A 24,272-nucleotide genomic window follows, 5' to 3' on the forward strand; every position below is an offset into this window, starting at 1 on the left:
CCCTTCGGCGGCACTTTTGGCTTCGTCTTTCCCTCCCTGCTCTCCTCCCTCCTTCTCTGTCTCGCCAGGCGGGGCTATGGCCGCTTCCGATGCCGGTCGGCACCCGGTAAGTCCCTTGTGCGGTGCGGGGAGTGTGTGGTGAGCAGCCCCCGCCGAGGGTGAGCCCGTCCCGCTGAGGGGACGAGGGGCCCGCAGTGCCGGCAGGAGGGGGATGGCGGTCGGGCCGTGCGGGGAGGTGAAGTGCTGCCCGTAGCTCGCCGCCCTCAGCGCGGGGCCCGGGTCTGTGCCCGGCTGTCTGTGCTGAGGCCGCCTCACGGTGGGGTCGGGGTGGCCTGGGAGATGAGAACTCTCCTCACGCCCTCTGCTTCCCGGAGCTGCCAGCCTGTAGAACACTGGTTAAAGGAACTTGTTTTCGGATGTCACTCTTCTTAGCCTTCCCGCTCGCATATTTCAAGTAATATATTGACTCTTATCTACTGAAGAATGACTTCTGTTGTAATGACAAAGCTGTCACAGCTTTGTGTTCTGCAGACATTGAGCCCATCCCCAGGGCAGTGCTGGAGTGTTGGTGCCCTGGGGCGCAGCTCCTGTGCATGTTGGTGGTGGCGGAGTCCTCGGGGCTCAGGAACAGTCAGGTTTGGGTTGCCATGGGCACATTAATGGGCCGAGGGACCCTTCCCGGGGCCTCCCCGTACCGCCTGGGGCTGGCGGGACCCTCATCCCTGCACAACCACACACCGATCACGGCTGTCTGCGGGCTTTGGAGGACAAATTTCAGTCACGTCTACAAACCCAGCAGCAAGCTAGTTTCTTGCTCATACTACTAGTCTGGTTCTGCAGAGGCTTATGCAGTGATGCGTGTAGTGTGAGACCTGGCTTTTGCTTTGGTTCAGCATGGTGTTGTGCAGTTTTAGTCAGAAATATGTGGCAAATTAAAAAATTTTTTAGTTTCTTCCTGAAAGAATAATTTTTAAATGTTACACCGTCTCAGGCTATGGTTTTTTCATGCTGTTTTGAATGGGCAAGACAACTTTATATAAACCAAAATATTTGCATAAATCATAGAATCCTAGAATGATTTGGATTGGAAAGGATCTCAAAAAGATTGTCTAGTTCCAATCCTCCTGCTCTGGGCAGGGACAGTTTTCACTAGACCATGTTGCTCAGATCCTCATCCAACGTAATGAATCTGGAGAAATCCAGACATACTAGTTTTAAAAATTATTTTTTTAAAAATGGGGTTGAGGGAAGGAATGAGATGTGATTTATATGATATCAATTAGATCATCAACTAGGTGATATTTCTTTTGGAAGTAGTAAGAATGCAGGTATCACGTAGTCAATTTTGTGGACTTATTTTCTCTGCATATTTGTTAGACAATAGCGGAGGGACAAATACCCGATGTCCTTGGAAAATTTCAGAAGGAAAAATGTGGGCTACTGCTTTTCTATTAGGAGAATGCTTCGGTTGCTGTCAGGTGGAATATTGTCCTGAATGAGGGGGCTCGCTGCTTGGTAGGCAGCAGTGCAATTTACAGACTACAAGCTGCTTCTATTTCTTTATTCTAGTTTATTTAGTCTATTCTAGCAAAGTAGGATGCTAGGTGATAGATAACCCACAAAATGCTAGCTGCCCAGTCGTCAAAACTACATTTATTCATTTTAGCAGACAAGGAAATTGAGGGTCATTGGCTACTAGTTGCATAGTTTTCTTAATTAGTGCTCTACTTTATGTTGGTTAGCAATTCTCATTTGTCATGTCCGCATTCGCAGTCTTTCTCTTGAGTTGGTGGTCACAATCTCCTCCAGCCAAAATTGCCTTGGAATTGTGTCAGTGGGAGTTGATTTCAGCAGAATTGCTGAGTAGGCTTTGGTAGTTTCTTCCTTATATTGGGAGTTCTGCCAAATGTCCTTGTGGGCCATAAATTTTCCATAAATTTTGCATTCTTTGTGTCCACTATCATTAGCACATCCTTCTCCCCAAGCCTTATAAACCTCCTCCAGGTCAGAGATCATTGAGGCATATCAAGCCCTAAACCTTAGCAAGGCAATTCTACTGGCAAAGTAATTTATCTTTCTAACACCTGGACATCAGAAGGAAATAAATTTGTTCCTGCAAGGGTGTTTTTTTTTTTTTTTTTTTTTTTTTTTGTTGGAGAGTTACAAATGGCAGTGCAGAGGTTTTGAGGGCAGCCCAGCACAACTGGGATTTAGGCTGGTGACATGAAGGTGCCAGGCCTCCCTTCTGCAGTCATACTGAGCCTCTTGCACTGGCTTTTGGTGTGGAGGCTGAATGGTTTGTGTTAAAGGAACTGTCTTACCCTAGTGCAATTGAGTGCTTTGAGTGTCCGACTGAGTAGCTAGAGTCCTGAGATGTGCAGCCACTGTGTCTCACATACACTTGTCTTTAAATGGACAGGAAACTGACAGTTCTCAATGTTTCTCAGCACTTTTTAATAGTAATTTTCTTCTGGTAGAATGCCTTGAGAAATTTTGTTTTCTGACATGCTTTGAATGTACATTATTTTTTAATAGCACAAAGATGTCATATTTTCTCCTTAAATTGTTCACTTTGCATATGCATTTTCCCTCAGATTAGTCTAAAATGGAATTATCTAATTACAGGAATCTAAAATGAGAGTTGGTGCAGTTAGTGCAGTGCAGTCTGTAAGCCCATGCAAGAAAGCCCTGTGCAAATAAGAGGAGGATGAGGATGTGCTATGGAGAATATTCATCTCCTTCTAGCTATAAGAATTCTGGGACTTGCTATGCATACCTATTAGAAAAGATGTCACTTTAATGGGCTTTTAAGTGTTAACTTTAAATATTTCCTACTGTTGACCAATGTGCATGTTCACAGGAAACAATAACAGTTTCCAATTCCATGTGGATTGGAAATAAAAGACAAAGAGTAGCATGGACCTGTCACTGATTCTACTTCTGATATGTAATGTTTGTTTTAAAATGCAGTTCATTTGTATGAATCAAGATATGTCTTTTGAGCCTTATGCATTTTAGTGCTTATGCTCACTGCCTTGATGTCATGGTTCTGGAGTGCTAGCTGATGCATGAAAAGAAATGTGCACCTTTAGGTATTTCTAATGAAATAGATATAATGCTATCTCAGAGTTTTGGTGCATATAATGAGTGTAGATAATGTTTTAGTTTACATAAATAGCAATTTCAGTTCCAGCTCCTCAGAATGAGTTCTGTTTCCTAACGTACACCTTCCTCTGATTATGCTCTCTATTTTGAATTCTGATGCTTGGAATGTTTTTAGTACTTTTTCCTAATTTTTAAGAGCAAACCAACTGTGATCTATTTTCTCCTTAAAATTTTCAGTTTACATTTTCAGTTGGACTTGTCTACTTTATTTAATTAACATTTTGTAAGATTTTTTTTTTTTTTTTTGCAAAACGTGGACTTTTTTTTTTAAAACCTGCATATCTTCCTGTAAAGTAAATTTAGTATTTTTTCTCAAATCATGGAATAAAGCTGATTTGACAGGTCTGTTTCTTTTCAGACTGGCTTTTCTTCATTGTATGTGAAATTATAAGGAACGAATTCTAGCTTTCTAGTAGATCTACTTTATTGCTATTGTTAACTGATAGTTTGAAATTATTTTTCTGTAGCAAAATGTTGGCCGCCGAACTTTGTCCTTGTCTGCCCATGTTGGGTTTGATAGCTTACCTGACCAACTGCTTAGGAAATCCATCAAGCATGGCTTCTGCTTCAACATTCTTTGCATTGGTGAGTAGTATCTGGGTGCTTTAAGGCTTTAGAGGTTTACCCATTTTAGGAAGCGACTGCAATTTAAATCCAGTTCTGGTGTTAAACAGTTTCTTTAATGTTAAGGATGGACTATAATTCCCCCCCTTCTCCCAGTTTTGTTTATTTGGGTTTGTATGTAGCATTTTCGAAAACAATGTGAAGACCAGAAAATGTTGAAAATGGATGCCAGTTATCTATTAATTTATCAGCAGCCTTTTGGATTTTTTTGAGAAAATTGGGCTCATACTTGTAACAAAGAGCTTCAGATTAAAAAAACCTCTAAAATTCCAAGGTGGTATTACTGATGTGTTTCTATACTTATCAAATGTTTTGCTCTAATTTTTTACACTTATTCTTAAAAACCCTTTGTCGAATCTCTGGTTTTACAGCTAGCTACTTAACTTTCTAAAATCTATAGGAAGTTAGTTCACAATTCTAAAGAAACCAAAGTGTCAAGACACTGTTCTGCTCATTATTCATCAGCTGGTAATTTACCCTTATATGTAGGATGAAAAAAATAATGAAAATGTATTTAGTGTTCACTAGAAGAATGCACAAATACATTTTGCTCAGAGAAATCAGTTGAGAAGTCTTTGTATACTCTTTCTGTGATTATTATGTGTTTATTTGATGTGCAAAATATCTTCTCCAACCCTTCTGTTTAACTCTAGGAGAAACTGGAATTGGGAAATCAGCCTTGATGAGTAGTTTGTTTAACATCAATTTTGAGGACTCTCCATCAACACATTTTCTGTCCAGTGTGCAACTTAGAGCCCAGACTTGTGAACTTCAGGAAAGTAACGTTGTTTTGAAGCTGACCGTTGTAAAAACAGCGGGATTTGGTGACCAGGTGAACAAAGTAGATACGTAAGTGTCCTCTTGTCAGTATGTTATGCTGAAGTTTTGGTCTTAATTGCAAGTTGATTTTTCTTTGGGCTTTGTAGTAAGTGGTTGTCCAAATAGATAGTTAAGTATTTTCCATGTGTGCTGAAGTAAACACATTGTTCTTGTCATGTAAGAAATTATTTTATAACTCAGATGAACTCTGCCCCTTTCTTTATGATATCATCTTTTATAAATGTGTGTACATGCAGTTGTTTCTTGTGAGGTGGAGAAAAGAAAGGAGTTCAATGGGAGGGTTTTTAAACAGCCAAACAGATTATAAAGTACTGTAGATTATATAAAATAGACCTACAGGGTTTTTAACAATATGATTCTAACTTGTTGAAGACCTTAAACTGGAATAAACATCATGTGGATTGCCAAAGGCCTTTGTTTTTTGTGTCAGACAGCTTAGTCAGAAGATGTAGAGGCAGCACACTGGTATCTTTCAGAACCTCTTTTGAGTCTCTGCTTTTGTGGATTTTTTACAGAACTGAACTGTCTTAGCAGATTTTTTTTTTTTCTTAAGCTTAATTGTAAATAATTTACGTTATGTGAGTACCTGAATGGTGGTACTCATACAATGAAAGGTTAGAGAGTCACATTAGGATTATCGTGACAGCTGTGGCTTATGATATGACTGGATATTAGCTGCTGCTGGTGAATTGGATGAAGGAGATGCAAGTAGATACTAATATAGCTATTAGAGGTTTTGATGTGTAGTATAGGAGGTGCCTTTTTGTTCTTTTGATTTTGTGTGTAACACCTGCTTCTGGATTTCGCTAGCATTTGATCTGATAAACTTTGTGGAGCAGAAGAAATGTAAGGGTGCACTGCTTCTACATCTAGCAAAACCTTTTTGAAAGCACATTAGAATCTGGTTTTAAGTAGGATAAAGTATACTTAAACTGTACTTAGTGTAAATCAGATTTTTTATTCTCTAACATCTCTCATTTTAGTTTTAGTTTTTGTCTATTGTTTGAGAGCTCTCTCATGTACAGTACCTCAGAAGATAAAGTTCATTTTGTTTCTTGGTACTATTAGTTGCATATTCTGTCTTTTCTTGTATTGTACCAAGAGGTTGTTGTATCTTCCTTATATTTAAGAGTTTTGCATTTGCACAACTTAATTTGAAAAATTTAAAAACATCACCTGGGAAGCTTGGTTATAATTATAATTAATTCATAATTTATGTAGCTTTTTTTCACTAATGGTAGCTAGGAAATATTTTATTTGTATTAGATGTACAATTCTTTTTTGAGTGGCTTTTCAGAAATTAGAATTAGTCTGTACATGTAATTTTCTGCCTACTTGAGCAGCCTTTTGACACGTAAAGCAAAAATCCGCAGAACAATATAAGAGAATTCCCTTCTTAGTCTGTCTCTGTTTAGGAGTAGCTAATATCTGGTTGTTAAATTTTATTTCCTACAGCTATCAGCCAATAGTGGATTATATAGATGCACAATTTGAAGCCTATCTCGAGGAAGAACTGAAAGTTATACGTTCTTTATTTAGCTACCATGATACTCGCATCCATGTCTGCCTCTATTTCATTTCACCTACAGGCCGTTCTCTAAAAACCATAGATTTGTTAACTATGAGAAGCCTAGACAGTAAGGTAAGACTTGGAAACAGTTCCAAGAATTTGTCTTTCTAAAGCAACTTGTAGCTTTTAGGTCCACTACCATTTTTCAGTTCTATGTTGATGCATTTGGTTTTGTAACAGTTTTTTTTTGGTATTGATATACTTTAAGTTCAGAATAAATGGGCTCCTCAAGGAGCTTGCATTTCATCACTTGTTTATTTACAGATCGAAAGGAAAGAGACATAGCAAGAACATTGAAAAAAAAAAAGCACAACAAAGTTTAAAAAACTATTGAAAAAAGTAGAACCACACCAACTTTACTTTTATTAAACTCTAAACATCATAATGAGATTGGATAGGGTACCTTCCATAAATGCTGTAGTATTTCTAATTAAGTTTGTTTCTGGTTTTGGGACTGCTGGAAAGTTGGCATATAGAAAGCTTTGCAGCACTGTGAAGATCTTCATTATAGATAACTGAAAAGCCACGAACAGAACACTGTGCCAATGTGGCTTTTCCTGTGATAGGCTGCAGTAGTGTTTTAACATCTTGATATGTTTAGAAAGCTTTAAAATAGCTATTTCTAGTGAAATTACTTGCATTTTATAAATCCTTAACTTTCTTCCTGTAGTGGGGCTGTGTGAAGCTAAATGTTTAACCTGTTTTAAGAAACCTTATATTATTTGGATTTAATTTGTTGAAATGTTGAAAAATTTGATAACTTAGATGCATTTGCTGTGCCTTTTGCATTTTCCTTTGTGCTTTACTAGAGCCCCTCCTGCTAAATTTTCTTTCTTCATTTTCTTGTTTGTGAGAAGTTTTTCCAAGATGACCAGGATTAAATCAGCTGTCTAGTCTACGTTTGTGGTCGATAAGCACATTTGGGATTTTTGTTATATTGTTTGTGGATGTATTTTGCATTCTCAACTTCTCAATAGAAGAGAAGGAAAGTATGGTGGTACAAAGGTAGGGGAGAGCAGAATAATTTCTGTGTGCTATGTTGTTGGTTTCTAGGTTGAGTGCTCTCTTTACTGGACTTCCTTTAAAACTGTGTTTCTTTCAAAAGAAAAGGATACAGATCTTCAATTCCCAGCATCCTTGAGAAAATACTTCCACCAGGATAAACCAAAAGTAATTCTGCTTTGGGGAATTTTGGCTTCTAGCCACCTAGTGCAAATATTTTTAGTTCTGCTTTGGCAGAGAGAGAGCATGAACCACATGTAACTGTTGTTTGTTTTATCCCTTTGCAATGGATTCTTTCTGATCTTACTACAAAAATATCCATGTACACACAGAAAGAGTTATGTGCTTTAACTGTAGTTTTGTTTCCATCTTGTGGAGCATGTTCGTGGTGCTTTTACTACTGCATTCTCTTAGTGGCAATTAAGAACTTGGAATTTCCCAGGATTTGGTAGTCCCTGGGTGCATTCACTGAGTACAGGATTCCATAAAGAGAAGATGGTACAGACACATACACCAATCAAATGTGTAAATCTATGTCAAAAGCTGTCTTGAGTTTCTTCCTAAATCCATTGCAGTGTACACTGTGTGCTTTTGTTACGGTCTGTTGCTACAAAACAATAGCAGATTACACAGCTCAGAGGTAGAGACGGTTCTTGGAATAGATTAGGTTCATCCTGTACTCTGCAGTCCTTGAAGTAAATAACAGAGTATCTATGGTCAATTTATTTTTCTCTTTTATGAATTGGATGACTAGCTAAGAATTTGGACTCTAGCACTTAGACATCTTACAGTTTTCCTTAGGATGGCACCACTACAGACCAGCAAGGTTTCATTCACAGACAAAGGGAATCTTTTCCTGTACTCCTTCTTGCTGGAAATGGTGATTATTCAGTTAAGAGCTTTGCGCTTCTAATTCATTCTCTCAGAATTCTATGCAGGTTATAGTTAAGTCAGTGAAGTATTGTGGGGAGTTAGTTTGGGTTTTTTCCCTTCAAAAAGAATCTTCAGAAATTTTTATATTGATTCACAGAGATACATTAAATCAGCCCGCTCTTGCAACCAACAATGATTTCAAATACATGTATTTCTTTTCCTTCTTTGTTGCTTATCTAAAGCCAGAGTAATGCTTTTCATTTTTTATACAATTGTGGTGATTTAATGTCAATGTTAATAGCTGTAATCACAGTTTCTGATGATTTTGCTTTTCACTGTTCTTCTTAGTAGACTTTCCCTGCTATTTGTTTTCTAAGAAATTCTCTCCTAATTAGTGAGTGCTTGAAAAACGTTTGCGTTGAAAAGACAACTTTCATGTTGAAAAAGAGTAGAGGTTAATTTCATTCTGAAGACTCCGTGTTCCATCCATTTTTAAATCTCCATTGGAGAAAACCTAAGTTGATATCCCTCAGCTGATTTGATTGAAGGTGTGAATTACTCCTAGGTGTAACAGATTGTTTATCCAATTCTAAATTAGTTCAGTTATTAAAAATATATATTCCATCATTTTATTTGATTTTAGGTGTTTTACCCCATACATGCTTAGATCATGTATGCTCCACAATTAAGGATTATCATCAAGTAATTTTGGAAGCCATACTTCAGAGTTGGCTTGCTTCTTTTTCTTGGGGACATTTTGTTTAAGACAGAAGTCTTATTTGACAAATATCCATTTTGAATCTGTTCTTGATATTTAGGCATTTCCATTCAGACAATATTCAGAATAGAAAGTGTGTATGTTTTTTTCTTTTCCTCTCCTTCCTTTTTGCATCTGTGATCAAGGAACTCTGTAAAACTCTTAATCTTCTGAAATCTGGAAGAGTTATTTATGTTCTTTGAAAATATTTGGATTTTGGCATTCATTATTTCTATTTAGTTCTGAAAAATTTATACTTTGGAAGTGGTGATAGTATTTGTAAGAAAAGATTGGCATCTAATGCCTTCCAAGTTACTGCTGTAACTATTTTAGGAATTAGGGCAGTTTAATAGAACTGAAATCAGTGTTCTGAATAATTTGTGTAAAGACTGGTAAGCAAGAAGCTCTAGCCCTTTTCATTCCTCTGCTCATGTCAGAAACTGGAGAAACTCTGCTGCAGTGTTGAGGTGAAGAAGATGCAGCTGAAAGGAACCCAAGGAAGAGGCTCGGGGGTAGGCAGGGTTTGGCAGCCAGCTTCCTTTTCTTTGTGTATTTAGACTCTCAGCTTTCATTTAACACCTGAGCCATGTCCCCTGCTGCTATAAACTAAACAATCTTTTTTTTTTAACAGAGATGTAAATACTTAATGGCATCTAGTTAATAAGGAGGCATTGCTTTCATTTGAGTACTTCGCTCGGAGACCTCCTTCCTTGTTCTTAGAATCAATTACTTTTAAGAGAGTATATTAAATAATTGGTTGCTAGTTAGTTAAATGATACCCATGAGAATATTTTTCATTGTTTGTAAAAATTTGATATCAATGAATGGAGAGGTTTGGGCTGTGGAGGAAGCTTTAAAAGCTAAGTAGAAAACAGTTCTATTTACAAAAGTTGCCACCTCGAAATTGAAGTCTCACACATTTTATGTAATTTTTGTCATTCATAGGTGAACATTATACCAGTTATAGGCAAAGCAGACAGCATTTCTAAAGCTGAGCTACAAGAGTTCAAGAAGAAAATAATGAGTGAATTAGTTAGTAATGGCATCCAGATATACCAGTTTCCTACTGATGATGAAACCGTTTCTGAGATTAATACCATCACAAATGTAAGTAAATGACAAAAATATTGATATTTCAGTACTAAAGGAGCATTCTCTAATGCTGATTAATGTCACTGCTTTCACCGTCATCTTTAAGCTTGTAAGTTTGTATGTCACAAGTTTGTTTATTCTTCTCCTTAAAAAGCTCTTACGTGTTTGGGTTTTTTTTCCCTACCTGCAAATCTTCCTGCCCCTCTGCTGTTGATGCCTGTAACAGAAAAGGGGTCCTCATGCTTACATGTTTTTTCTAATATCTGATTAATTAAATATTAATTACTATTATAGATGGACAGATTGACTTTGCTCATTTCCTCAACAGATACAATTTTATATCTGCTGGAGAAGATATTTAGCTGCCTCATGTCTATAACTTTCTACAATAGCAAGTCTTCCACCTGCTTTTTTTCTTTCATTTAGTACTTTCTTTTGTAATTAGGATAGATTTCGTCTGGGGATGAAAAAGTCAGATGTAACTCTGGCTTATTTTCTGTTGTCCTCTCCGATTGTCCCAGGGGTAGCTGCCAGCTTTCAACTAAGGCTGTGAAGCTGGTTGGCTTTGCCTTGAGTGCTCTGTATTTGCTGCTCTCGTGCACATGTTTATAGGTGCACATTAATTTGTTTGTGTGTACTGGGATTTGAAAGTAGGGAACAGGAGCCAGGATGCCAGAGGCTATGGCTATGCATTCCCAACCTCTGTTACCTGGCCAAGGAGTGAGAATGTGCAGCTGTAGATCAGTAACAGGCCCTTTTCCTGTGGGGAAGTGTGGTGGTTTGTTACCACTTCCACGCTCTGCTAGTGATTTATTTTCCAGGTAATGGTGTTTATTTGGTCAGCTGTTGTGGGTCAATGTGCAGGCAGTCAGTGCCCAGCCTGTCTTTGTGCCAAGCCCACAGCAGTAACCACACCACAGGTTCCAACATGTGATTGTCACGTGTTAGTGGGATATGGGCTCTGATTGAATGTGAGTCATATGTTCTAGAGCAGTTTTGTGTTTGGGGCTGACATTTCCTAGTGCAGCTCAGGATGTAGTTGGCTGCCTTTGCCATTGGGACAGACCTGCTGAATCAGGGACAGCCTGCTGTTCAGCAGGCCGTTGCCCCCATGTCTTATTCTGCAAAGTGCCTTTCCAGACAGTGGCCCCCAGCATGTGCTGGGGCATGGGCTTATTCCTCCTGGCATGCAGGACTTAGCATTGCTCTCACTTCTACTTAGTGATGTGTCTGTTGGCCCATTTCTCCAGCCTGTTGAGGTTCCCCTGAGTTGCCAACACACCCATCTGGATCTATCAACTGCTTCTTCTGCTTCTGTTATAGTTTGAGTTTTTTACCAGTAGGTGCTGCCTAGCTACTGATCTCCTAGGGGTGGTTTCTGGTTTTAAACTGCCTGTTGGCTTTTTCTGAAATGGTGTTTTCCTCCCTAATTAATTTTTGAAGTGCTTTTGTGTATTAACATAAGAATGCTGACAGATGAGACTTTATTGGTATGACTCCTACAGGGTTATTTGCCATTTGCCGTGGTAGGAAGTATGGAGAAGGTGAAGATTGGAAACAAAATGGTGAGAGCTCGTCAGTACCCTTGGGGCATTGTAAAAGGTAAAGGAATTCTTAGAAGTATTTTTACGAGATTTTTGCCATTGTCGAAGTATAAAATCCACCAATAATACAAGGGGCTCTTTCACTGATGCCAGGCTGATTGTATTTTAGACCAACAGTATAAGGAATTTAGCAATTAATCCACAGTTTCATCCACACCAATGCATACTTGGGATCAAGATATGAGGTGATGTATGTAGTATTTGGGCGGTTAGGATAGTGGCAGTACCTCTAGCACTACCAAATTTCAGACGTTTGTGATTGTCAGTAAAGGGGATTAAAAAAAAAGAGAAATGCGGTGTTGTTCAGCTCAAACAAGAAATCAGGACAGGTTGAAATATGTTCACCAGTAGTTACAGGCCTTCAGTACTTCAGTGTGTATATTAGAAATGATAAGGAATATAAGAGGTATAATAAACAACAAGATACTTTGTTCACTAAATATTCACTTAGTTCACTTCTAGGAAAAGGTAAGTCATGCTGTTTAAAATGTATTTTGACTATTTTGCTACTTCTGCATAATAAAAAAATCTTCTTTTTACTGATTAGTGGAAAACGAGAGCCACTGTGACACCATAAAGCTTCGCAGGATGCTTTGCACAAATATGGAAGACTTAAAAGAGAAGACTCGCGCATATTACGAGTTGTACAGACGCCGCAGACTGGAAAAGTTGGGTTGCAGAGACATTGGCCCTGAGAACAAACCAGTCAGGTAAAGCACTTAATGTGCATTCATTTCCAACACCCCTTCACTTTACATCAATCCAATGTAGAACAGTGTTCATGCATAAAATAAACTTTCTAAGAAGGAAAGAATTTTTTTTTTTTAATTGAAGGATGTAGCTGTTCATTCAGTTACCTTCATGGAGAAGTTTATGGGTTTAAATGAACATTCTTTTTAAAAATATGAAAGCCAGTTGAATTTCTGAAATCTTTCTCTTCTGTAATAAACCTGAGGGTTTTAATTTTTTTCAGGAAGCATGTCAGTTTTCTTTAGGTACCTGTGCTTCATGGACTTTTAAATTATTTTCATTATATATTAATACTATGTTTTACTTTCTGTCTTAAGAATATCTGATTCTGAATAATGGTTTGGTTGGATTCCAGGTTCAGAAGGAACTGAAGCAAAAACTTTTACAAAATAAGTGGTTACACTGTTGACTTCCTGCATTATCTGCAATAATAACAAATGTCTTAGCATTTTCAGGTCAAGAAATCTCTTGCTGTTCTGTAGGGAGTTAAAGGAGGATTCCAAAGGAAAGTTAAGCAGAAGGTTATAGACACCCAGTTGTTTCATGTAGCAAAGCTGCTTTCTGCAGGAAGCATTTACAATTTCTATTTCCATTTTGTTAAATCTTTTATTTCCAGTTCTCTCATCTCCCTCTTCCAGCATCCTTTGTTTTTTCTTTATGCATGGGACTGTACTTTTAACTGGTCAGAATCCTGCTGGGGAAGAGATGATGCTTTGTGAATTGTTCAGGCCTTCATGATTTAGTGAAGCACCATTACTGCATAGACATGGTGGGAAATACTGCCTTAAACCAGGCATGAAAACAGAATAAGACTTAGCATTAAAAAAAGTTTCTCATTGTTTGAACCGAGGCACATTTGCAGATTAGTTCATTTAGATGATCTTGAGCTGACCTTGAATCAGTGATCTCTTGACATTTCTCTTGACTTAACACGAATGTAATACATCCTTTTCATGAAAAGAGAACTAAAGGTGAAAGACATTTAAAACCAACTGAAATTAGGGTTTTTTAGGGAATAGAATTTTCATTTGGTTTAGATTTAAGTCTAAGAACTTGTGTTAACAGCTGATGTCTGGTTATCCTTGTCTAGGGAAGAATTTTTTTAGAGATTTATTCATGGCAATAGTGCCTCCAGTACCTTTGGCTTTTCTGAAGCTGGATTTCACGGTGTACAGCCATCTCAGGATAAGAGTTAAATTGTAAAAGCCATCATCCATAGAAGTGTTTTCTTCTACAAACAAAGGAATTATTTTTGTAAAACCCCTATACAGTTTGCATTTTGTTAACAGCCTGAAGTGGCAGGTTCACATCAGAGTGTCCCAGTGTTTTACATGTCAGAGCTCATTTAGAATTTATCTGCTTCTTGGATATACAGAAGAGCTGAGTTCTCTCTCGTGTGTAGATTTTACATATGGTCCACTAGATGTCAGTTTTATTGAGAGAGTTTTGGCAAAAAAGTACTCTTAGCAATTAGTTTTGGTAAACCAGATCTACTGAAAATATCATTGTTTTGGAAGGATGAGAATAGATACTCCTTAAGAATCTAGAAAAATTAACTTTTTTCCCAGATTTACTGCAACAGGAAGAGAAAAGTAAGACTAGGATGGATGTGGTTGTCCCTTAGTTATGTGGCATAGTGAGTGATGTTGAGGTCTGAAAGAGAAGGTGTTTGGTGTTTTGGGAGAGACATTTTATGATACCGTAAAAAAAGGAAGAGAATTTAGAGGATGTGTATGTAGTGTAATTAGCAGACTAGTGCAGCCTTATCCATAAGTTGTTTTATCAGGTTACTGAGGAAACAATAAGAAAGAAGTACCATCCTCAGCAATGTGATAGAAAATGTTATTTTACATGGAGGAAGTTCGGTGCTTCCCAGTTTGCTTGTACATTTGAATAACTTTTAGAATAGGGACTATCAGTTGTTTTAGGCAAAAATGTTTTATTAAATTGTCATCCTCTTTGTCCTTAAAGATGTTTCAATAGATACACATGGATTCTAAGAGCTGTAGTTTTAGAGTATAATTAATATTACATAGCAGTATATGCCTGAAAATTAAAATTTCATGCTAGTTGTGTAAATAATGATCAAAATGCATGTTGAGAAATCATATTTTATGCCTGTGATGTAGCTGTCTACATATTAAATTTGATAATGTAAATTTAAAAAACCTTTGCTAGACTTGAGTAATTGTCTGTTTGTAGCATTTGAGCACCGACCCTTGAGTAGCAAATGTGCCCTGACTTTTGGCATGTCGGGAAGAAGCTGCCTCCGACGTTCCTGTACTACTTTTTCAGATTTAGATGCAGGACAGTAGTTCATTCATCCAAAATTGTATGCTACTGCAAAGCAAAACCAGAATTCTTGAATATCCAGCTACCTTGTGAGACAGGTTGTGGGCAGGCATCTGTAAAGGCTTTCACTCTTACATGTGAAAAAATACATTGGCAAGTTTTACTTTTTTATGGCAGATGTGGAGAGAGATGGTTTCAGCACACAACACCAAAATATATTTGCACCTTTATTACTAGGTGTGTGAGAAGGGAAAATAAAGGTAACACCTATTTCCTAATCCTGTATTTTTGGAAGCTATTTCATAATAACTTTTAAAATCTGTTAGTTTGCAATTGCATTCTAAGAATGAAGTAATGAAGTCAATGGGTAGCAGAGTACTTAGGCTGTGGTTTATGCATTTTGCGCAGTATCTGTTGGATATAAAATTCAGGAAGTGAATTTTTTCTATAATTTTTTAATTTTTACTACTTAAAATTGGCATTTGCATTTCTTTGTTGTTGAAAAGTAAAGATAAGCTTTTTTGTGTGTTTGCAGATGGTCTGGTCCTGCCTTTTGATGGTCTAATTATGTCCATTGGGAACATGAATTCCTAGTTCCAGGTCATTCTCAACAAGAGATAATTGCTGAGATGTTTTGAATGGTAAATTTGGAACAGTTGAAAACAGAAATCTAGACATGAGGAGTGCTTCCAGGGAAACAAACTTCTAAATATACACACACATACCTAGTTAGCCCAGGTGTTTGCAAGGGAGGAGAGGATTTCTAGTGTTTTGAAGCTAGACATTTGTTAAATCCATTTTTCAATTTGAGTTGTTGCCTATGGACACACTTTTGTTTTGGAAGAAGAAAACTGATAGACCAGGGTCTGTTGAATAAAGCTGAGGATTGATATTCAGGCCGTATGCTTGTGTTTTTAGATTTGCTGATGTTAATAATTCTCTGGGTTAGTTGTTTTTCTGTCATCATAATTACAGTTTGTTCTCCATTATAATTGCAATTAAACATAGTTGTAACAAACATCTTGGTTTCTCAGTATGTGGGGAATCATTCCATGCTTTTTTCCTCCCCAAAACTGCAATATTCAGACCTTGGAGTTCTTAAACTTGTTTATTTTTCAGTCTGTTTTGAAGATAATGACAGAAAACCAGGAAGGATTCAGTGATATGAATAATTTTATATGTAGAGGAAGGTTGACATGACTCTTGTCATGTCTAAGAAAAAGAAACCTAAAATTTGAAAGGCTATTAGACCTTTTCCTTAAGAAGTCCTTGGCAATGGAATTCCTCTGACCAGCTGCAGACCTTTTCATTTCAGCTAAATATTTTAACCATCTTAGAATGAGATTGGACCACACCCAAAATACCTGTTTTTCATGCCTCTACTGGAAAATTGGTAATTCTTTAGGTCCACCACATCCTTATTATTGCTCAATATCAACTGAGCTAGTCAATGGAGTCGAAGCACTGTGCTAGAAATACCTGCCTCTAGTTAATCTTTTTTTCCCCAGTTTTTCTGATATACCTTAATTGATAGTCAAATGTTATGTAAAAAGTTACAAGTGTTACTTTCAAATTTGAAAGCTTTTAAAAGTGTAATTGATGAATTACACTGTATTGTTCAAACATGTTTGCACATTGTGTTCCATTGAGAGCTGAATTCACTTCAGACTCTTTATTTATGAACATAATGTGTCTGTTTGCAATTTAGGCTTCCATGCTTTCAGTCTCATGCAGACAGAAAAAACTGTATGTCACAGCTATGCTTCTGGAGAAAGGCAGGTGGTAGTGCTGGTATATATGATTAGTTTAGACTTCACAGTCCCTTACTCCAAAACCTCAGTAAGAACACGTTATTTAAATAATTAGTTATAACATATAAATTTTGCAAGTGTCTTTGTACAGAGTGTAGCATTCTGGATGTTTGAGCCGGAGGAATGAGAGAACCTGTGAACTTGATTTTCATAATGTGCTAAATAAGAAGCAGTAAAACCAGTCTTCAGATAAACAAAAAAAATATTTTACTGTGAGCAGTGGATGAATTTATGTTGAAAGGATTGGCTTAAGATTTGGTGAACTGTTTTTTCTCCCTCTCCAAATCTCCTAACACCAAAGAACATTCAGGTTATTGTGTTGCTGGTATGCCACACTCGGAAAAGGAAATTTTGGTTTAGTTCTGTCTTGGTGATTTCCAGAACAATGCCAGGAGGCATAGAATGCTTGGGATTGAAAGAGACTTCAAAGACCATCTAGTTTCAGCCCACCTGCCATGGACAGGAACACCTTCCACCAAACTAGGTTGCTCAAAGCCCCATCCAGTCTGGCCTTGAACACTTCCGCACTTCCACTTGAACACTTACTGGCATCCACAACCACCTGCACAGAAAAATACACTTTTATTTCTTCTCTTCTTTCTCTGTGTAATATGACTAGTTACTGAGTTGAGTATCTTTAAAGTTCATCTTTTAGTAATTTCAACACAAAATTGCTTTTATGTGAAAGAGAAACCAAGTCTGGGTCTAAAGATGTCCACATAAAGAAATGGAGGTGTTATTGCAGCATGTTAACTTAGTCTAGCATTTGCTCTAGCAGCTTTATTGTTCTCAAAGGCAGCATTTTATCTATCAGAATTGACACTGTGTGCAGAAGCGTGTATAATGAGAGATTGCTACTAGCATTTGAAAAACCTGTGCTGTAGCATTATTGTCTAAACTTAGAGATAGTGGGAATTAATATGTCTGTGTGAAAGCCATGCCCTTGTTCCATGTGGATTTAGGGATTTAGAATTTCAGGGTGACCTAAGTTACTTCACAGCTGATTAAAATCCCCTCAAACAAAACCAAATGCAAAAGGGTAATTGTTCTGAATTTACTTTGTTGCCATGTAGTGCTCGCATAAGATAGAAGGAGTCCTCTGACCTTCATATCTTAGGAACATTGTCTGCATGTGCAATTTCAAGATGTTTCTTCTCTCTTTAGATGATATTTTTGAATACAAATAAGAAACTTTAGGATTGAGAAACTGCCCAGTCACCCTAAATTTAAAGACAGAAGAGCTGTTTAAGCTTAGTGTTGCTTTAAATAATTAACTCTTTAGATTTTTTTTGGTAAGCTTTTCCATTTATAAATGGTTTAAATAGAAACAGTTAAAAATAGGACAAACCCGTAAGTGTGTATGTATATTAGAAGTATAAATCAAAATGAAATACTTAATATACATACTTGTTTATTTTACATGAGGGTGGAAGGCATGAGTTACCTGGCAAAGGACAATAACTCATGTTAGCTGGGAAGGGCTGACCAGTCAGCACTCAGCTAGTGTTAGAACAGATGAAAGGTGTAAAGAGCAGCCCCAGAAAAAAGCTAGAAAATTATCCATGGTTTGATATGTTCTTAAGCCCAATGTCATAGAAGACAATGCTTTTGAGTTTCCAATAGCCATTAACACAGCTGTGGTTCACCAATTCTGCTCTCTGGAATCATGTGACTTAGAGAGGCTTATGGTAAATGTTTTGATGGGAGAACTTGTGTCATTAAGCAGGTTTGCTTTTCAAAGGAAGTTTGGTGTATGAGGTACATCTGTGTACAAGCTCCATTAATATTTCTTGAAAAGCCCAACATTTTGTGCCAGCACTGCCTGGCAGTGGTAGTATAGAACCTGAAAATGTCAAACCTCTAGTAGTTTATTCATATGAATAAATCACTAGCATCTTTTAATTTGCCTTGATATGCTTTGACATGAAAGAAGTATCTCAATTTCAAGTATCTGTTGTTTGGAGGAAAAAAGAATTATCTTGTGTACTGAAAAGAGAAGGGGGGCGTAGATTTAAAAGTAACAAAGTGTTTGATTTACTTGCTGACTTCTTTTTTTGCCAGAGATTTGCTCAATGATCTGAACTAATTTACTCCTCCTATATAGTTTCAAATATAAATATAGTATATATGCAGTTTATTTGCTTCTGGAAGAGGGGGTTCAGGAAAAAAAAAAGCAGTCTTGAGGTTTTGGTTGTTGCATGTTGGAAAATAACCCTGTGTTTCGGATGTTGAACTACTTAGGAAATTGGATTCATTCTATATTAATGTAATTCTTCCATATTTAAAATACATATTACAAAAAGAGTGCTATGTGTTTTGAAGATCTGTTATTTTCTTTCATTTTCATATAGGAACAGTCAGGTATTTCTTACATTAATGCTCCAGCTAAATTGTTTTTGTATGGTCCTACTTAAAGACTAAGGTTTCACAATGTGGAAATTTTGGGAGATTTTTCTGGCAATTTCAGTGTCTTATTAGTAAGCAACTTAAAGAAGAAGCTTATGCATGTTGGAGTCAGAAAGGTATAAATCAAGTCTTTAGAACATGAGAGCCCTAAAGTATTGTATTTACTTCAAAATTTAATTGCCCAGGAGCTGTTAGCATAAGTAATTTTACTCAGGGTTGTTTACGTAAATAAAAAATAGAAAAATAAGATGCTTGCTTCTGTTTGGGTTTCTTTATGAATTTTTATTTGGGAAGCTGTAGAAATTAATATTTCAGATGCGTATTAATTGTTTAAATAGTTTTCTAGATTGTCGGTTTTCCACACTGAATAAAGCGGCATGCAGGAGAGTTGCTTACATTTTTGAACTTCAGTCTGCAGGAAGTCATTGAGGCAAAGAGGCTCGAGTTCTGCCTTGAAATGGAAAGAAAAGAAGAGGAGATTAAGCAACGATTTTTGCAGAGAGTGAACGAGAAAGCAGCAATGTTGGAAGAGGCAGAGCAACAGGCAAGCATGCCTGTCTGTCTTGTGTGTGTTTTGTGAGATTTGGAACAGCTAAGTTCTTAAGAAAATCACTGGTCGATATTTATAATTTCCTAATACTTTGAGGATGGTAATGCTTTAAATCAAAAGCAGTTTGATTACGCAGGTTGATTGGATTAGCAGATTGATTAGACACCAGCAAACAAGAGAGTTTGTCTTTTGAGGAGCAGCTGAGGGAGTTAGCGTTGTTTAGCCTGAAGTAAAGAAGGCTCAGGGGAGACTATTGCTCTCTACAACTACCTGAAAGGAGAAGTGTAGTGAGTTTGGGATTTGTTTTTTCTCCCAAGTGCTAAGTGATGACATGAGAGGAAATGGACTTAAAGTTGTGTCATGGAAGGTTTAGAATGGATATTAGGAAAAACATCTTCACTGGATGGGTTGTTAAGCTTTGGAGAACAAGCTGCCCAGGGAAGTGGTGAGTCACTATGCCTGGAGGTGTTCAAAAGATGTGTAGATGTGGCACTTGGGGATGTGGTTTAGCAGTGAACTTGGCACTGCTGGGTTTGTGCTCGGACTTGATGATCTTAGAGGTCTTTCCCAGCATACATGATTCTGTGATTCTATAAATGGCACTCTTATGGGAAGGCAGGAGCTTATGGTCTAAAGGCTTTGGTGGACAGCTGATGTGAATTTATAGAGTAAGAGTTGATGTGGTGAAGTAAGAATGGGATGTATATAATGGTTTGTTTCTTTGTCTTCTCTAGCAGTGTGGTGAGAAACACTGATATGCCATAACAGCACAGTAGGTGCTTTTTGTATAGCACCTATTCGTGCAGCATAGATTGCTTTGCAAAACCCAAGATTTGAGGACAAAATCTTTTCAGAGACTTTTCAGAGTGGGCCATGTGTGTTTGCCTGACTTCCAGATTCAGTTATTAAGTCCAAGCTCAGCCCTTATGCTGAGGGGTTTGAAAGTGTGTGTGTGTGGTATTCTACTGGTTTGTTTCAGTTCTGGTTTCAAAATCTCATCTCTTCCCAGCTGTCTTAAGATTATTTGAAGATGTGAAATATTTCTTGGCTCTGTTTTTGAGGATTTAGGCCTGTCAAGCTGGACTAGCAAGATAGGAGGCTTCTCATCTGCTTTCTGCCAGACTTTTATTGTGGTCATGCATATTTATATTCAGACACTGGTTTAATTGAAATTGGAGACCTGTGTATTTTTATTAATGTTCCTTTCTGTACTTCAGTCCCCCAGCAAAGCTGTTGCTTTTTTTTTTTTTTTTTTTTTTTTTTTTTTTTTTTTTTTGAGGTGCTCAGGTACATGTTTTAAATAAGAAGGTGGCTTAATATTTGTTTTCTAAATGTGTTAAGACTCCCATGGTACTTGTGAAGAAAAATAAGTCAAATTCAGTCTTTCTTAGTATCAGGCAGTCCAACTGGAAGAATGCTTAGCCATGTTAAAAGCAGGTTCAGCAAGGTCTTAGGCAGTATCTGTGCTAACCCTTTGATATTATCCTTGTATGATTTATTCCAAGTGGTTTGTGAGCTCTGCATATTGCAGAATTGTGGATATTAGTTTTCCAAGTTCCTGATGTGGGAAAGTGATCATGCAATCATTCCTAAAGAACATTTGCTGTGTACTCTTGCTGCTGTATTTTGTATCTGGAAACTAAAGAAAACCAGGATTTCTAATGTACTTCAGATTTCTTTCACATCCTTCATTTAGAGGAACTGTGTAGATGCACCTATAAAATTTGTCAGCTCTGCTGTGTACAATAGGCCTGCTGTTACATTTATAGCCTTAGTTTCTTCTTCACAAAAGCAGGATTCTTGGAGAATTTGTATGTGGGGAAATGGGGAAGGGTTAAGTACCCCTTTTGTTATCACATACAATTTCACACTAGGTTTAAGCTGCTTGAAATACATGTGGGACCTAAAATGCATTAATATGTCAAAAAAACCCAATCAAGGAACAATTACTGTAGAAAAGTAGGTAGCTTCTTGCACCCCACCAGTAACTCTCCAACTGGACTAACTCTGTGTACTTACTGATACTTAAATCTGATCAATGTGCACTTCCCCACTTGATTTTAGGGAACTATATTCTACTTGAGACATCTTGATTTAATCTGTTGATAATTGGTTCATCACTAAAGGCCCCCTTATTTTGATACAATAACGGTACAGTAAAATGTAGTAGGGAATCTAGTATTCATTTAGTGCCTTCCATATTTTCCACCTGTACTTTGAGTGTAATAGCCTGGATCATGAGAACAGTCATGTTTTGACAGATGAAAGTTATTATTTTTGAAGTTTTTTAGTCTTAACAGGTTGGGGAAATAACTGCAATTTCTAATGACTATTAACACAAGTTGAGATGGGTTTACTATTAATTTGCAGAGGGTTTTTATATTGTGATATCACCACCTTGTGTTGCCAGTCGGAAATGTTATTTTTTATGCTTTCTTTAAATAGGTACTGACTAAATATGCACGTCTTATGCTAATGCATCAAGAAGAGGAGCTGAAATTAGGGGAAAAGAAAAAACTTCTAGAAGATGAAATAGCTCAGTTTATTGAGAAGAAAGCTATCACTGTATCGATTCAGTCACAAGTGTCTGTCTCTACCCCTGTTGTTAGTTTGAAGACACAAGGACTGCAAAAAGTAAGTGCTGATGCTGCTCATCAGAGGCAGCAATAAAAAAATTCTTCACGCTCACTTTTTAAACTCAAATTTCAGTAATCTTTTAGAAAAGACAGAAACGTGCTTCTGTTCTGTGATAAGAAGACAGAAGTGTGTAAAATATACCCTTATGATTGGATTTACTGTTAGAGTAATTGCTGTATGTTCTATGAGCATTGTTTTGTCTTTCTTTTCTTTTTTCCATGAAAGAACCAAGATTTTCAACTTGAAGTCCAATGCTTTCATGTCAAAGATGAAGGAACTATGAATGTTGGAGAGCAGAGTGAGAGGGAGAGTGAGAAGGAAGAGTTAGAGAGAGAAATTCACCCAGGGAATTTCAGGAATAGTATTTGATTGCAGCACTCAGGTTTTGAATGTAGGATATGTTAGTAGTTTTATGAAGTGGTCTAACTGCTGTTGGCCCATATTAGGTGTGTCTTCCTAGTACAGATTTTTGAGAGAAAAGGTTGATAAAATTGGCTGTGAAAACACAAAGTGCAGAATATGACCCGGTAAAGATTTCACTTTCTTTCCACCCACCCACTTCTTTTTTTTTTTTTTTTTTTTTTTACCACTTTCAAAAGAAAAGCTTGAATAAATTGTGAAAATTCAAAAATACTTTCAAAAGTACTGTCCAGAATAACATGCCCAACTGATTTATATAAAAATCCCATTGAATTAAATGCTCATATATTAAATTAAATTGACTTAAATGTTTTTCTCCTCCAAAACTAAAAGTCAATTAACTTACTCATTTTTTTTTCCTGATAGCTTACAAATTTGCTGCAGATAACATTTTATTAATTAATAACTTCCTGGAGTTGAAAGCAGATTTCTTGGTTCTGAATTTATTTATAACTGCTAGATTCTGAAGTACTTTAGAAGCTACATTGGTGCACATATTTCCACAGATATCATCAAGCTTTGACATTTTTGGGGTGTACGCTAGAAGCCTAATTCGGCCAAAATTTACTACATTTTAACTACTGTTACCAAATTCCTTTTCCTAGATTCCTTTTTTTCTGGATTTACATATGAAAGTGGAATTCTTGGTAACAGAAGTCATTATCTGCACTACTATGAGTGACTCCTCTGGTTTCATTTTATTTCTTCAGAGTGTGTTAAGTTTATATGCTTGCTGTGGTTTTTCGGTTCCAGCTTTATGTAATACTGGTGACAGAAGACACAATATTGATAATTTCTCATGAAGAAGCAGTGATTCATGGTGTGCTCTTGAAGGTATAGGAGTTCCAGTTTTTTTACTAAAATGTTTGGCTAATATCTCTTGTTGCTGCATTCTGCAAAAGAATAATTTTTAAGCGTGATCTGTACACACACAGTGTGGTGGTTACTGTCATTGTCATCACAGGCTTTCTGTTACAGCTCTGCCTTGATACGTGTTTGTCTTACAAAAATGTGGTCAGCTTGCTTTAATTTTAAATGCATTGTGCCAAAGGTGTCCCTGCCATAAACAGTTCCATTTGGACTATGAATAATGTAGTGCAAAAATATTCAGTGAATATATCCACTACAAGCTTCCTAAAGAGTTCTTTTCAAATGGTATTGTTTATTAGTTCACTAAGTGTTATTTAATAAAACTACTGACATATTTGAACCATTTACTGATTTTTCTGACAGATTTTTGTTTATAGGCTTTTATGTAACAGAATGCTGCTTGTTAGCAGTATTCTAAATTTCAGATATGGTCTTCTTAATCAAAATTCACTGAGATATTTTTGCAATACTTTACTGTTGCCAGATCTGCTATTACTAACTCAGTATGGAAAGTACCTATAGTTGATGTTTTTGATTGTAGTATTCAGTTACAGTTGAAGATTTACAAAAACTCCAGGTTGGTTAAAACAAGTTCTAAGTGCTTTGTATGTTTTCAATAGTCATGGTAACTAATGGGAAACTGTAAGAGGTACAGTTCTCTGGAGTTGTCTTGTATGATTGTTTAAAAATTAAATACTAACTTGACAGAAATAAAATAGATTGGTTTTGCTTAAATGTTACTCTTGTTCTGCTTCCTTTCCCTCATGTGTTATTAAAAAGGAGTAAGATTTCACATTTAACTGAAAAATATCTTAAGTCATTTATTGATTGGAAAAAAATAGGTGATTTGTGTGACCTGTACCAGAAGGGCAGTGTGACTTGTGATATACTTGTCATATACCACTGTACTTACCATATAGTCATGGAATATCTCAAGCTGGAAGAAAACCATAAGGGGTTGGAAGAGACCCTTAAGGTTCATTGACTCCAGCTCTCTGCTCCTTGCAGG

The 24,272-nt window shown here is 36.9% G+C and overlaps 1 protein-coding gene across 2 annotated transcripts; it reads left to right on the forward strand.

Moving 5' to 3' along the window:
* Positions 1 to 3: 3 nt before the first annotated feature.
* On the forward strand, positions 4 to 23,928 carry SEPTIN10 (septin 10; the record flags this gene model as incomplete). Of its 2 annotated transcripts, XM_083855505.1 has the most annotated exons (8): positions 4 to 106; positions 3,633 to 3,750; positions 4,443 to 4,638; positions 6,085 to 6,271; positions 9,777 to 9,938; positions 11,429 to 11,525; positions 12,075 to 12,237; positions 21,782 to 23,928. In XM_083855505.1, the coding sequence occupies exons 1-8, from the start codon at positions 77 to 79 to the stop codon at positions 21,786 to 21,788; spliced, it is 960 nt and encodes a 319-aa protein (XP_083711631.1). In that variant the 5' UTR covers positions 4 to 76. The 2 variants fall into 2 exon arrangements, with proteins under 2 accessions (XP_083711631.1, XP_083711632.1); XM_083855506.1 differs by lacking the exon at positions 21,782 to 23,928 and having other exon boundaries at positions 12,075 to 12,241.
* Between the last annotated feature and the right edge of the window lie 344 nt (positions 23,929 to 24,272).

This window comes from Zosterops lateralis (assembly GCF_965231275.1).
Source record: "Zosterops lateralis genome assembly, chromosome: 2".
In the NCBI taxonomy this organism is placed as follows: Eukaryota; Metazoa; Chordata; class Aves; order Passeriformes; family Zosteropidae; genus Zosterops; species Zosterops lateralis.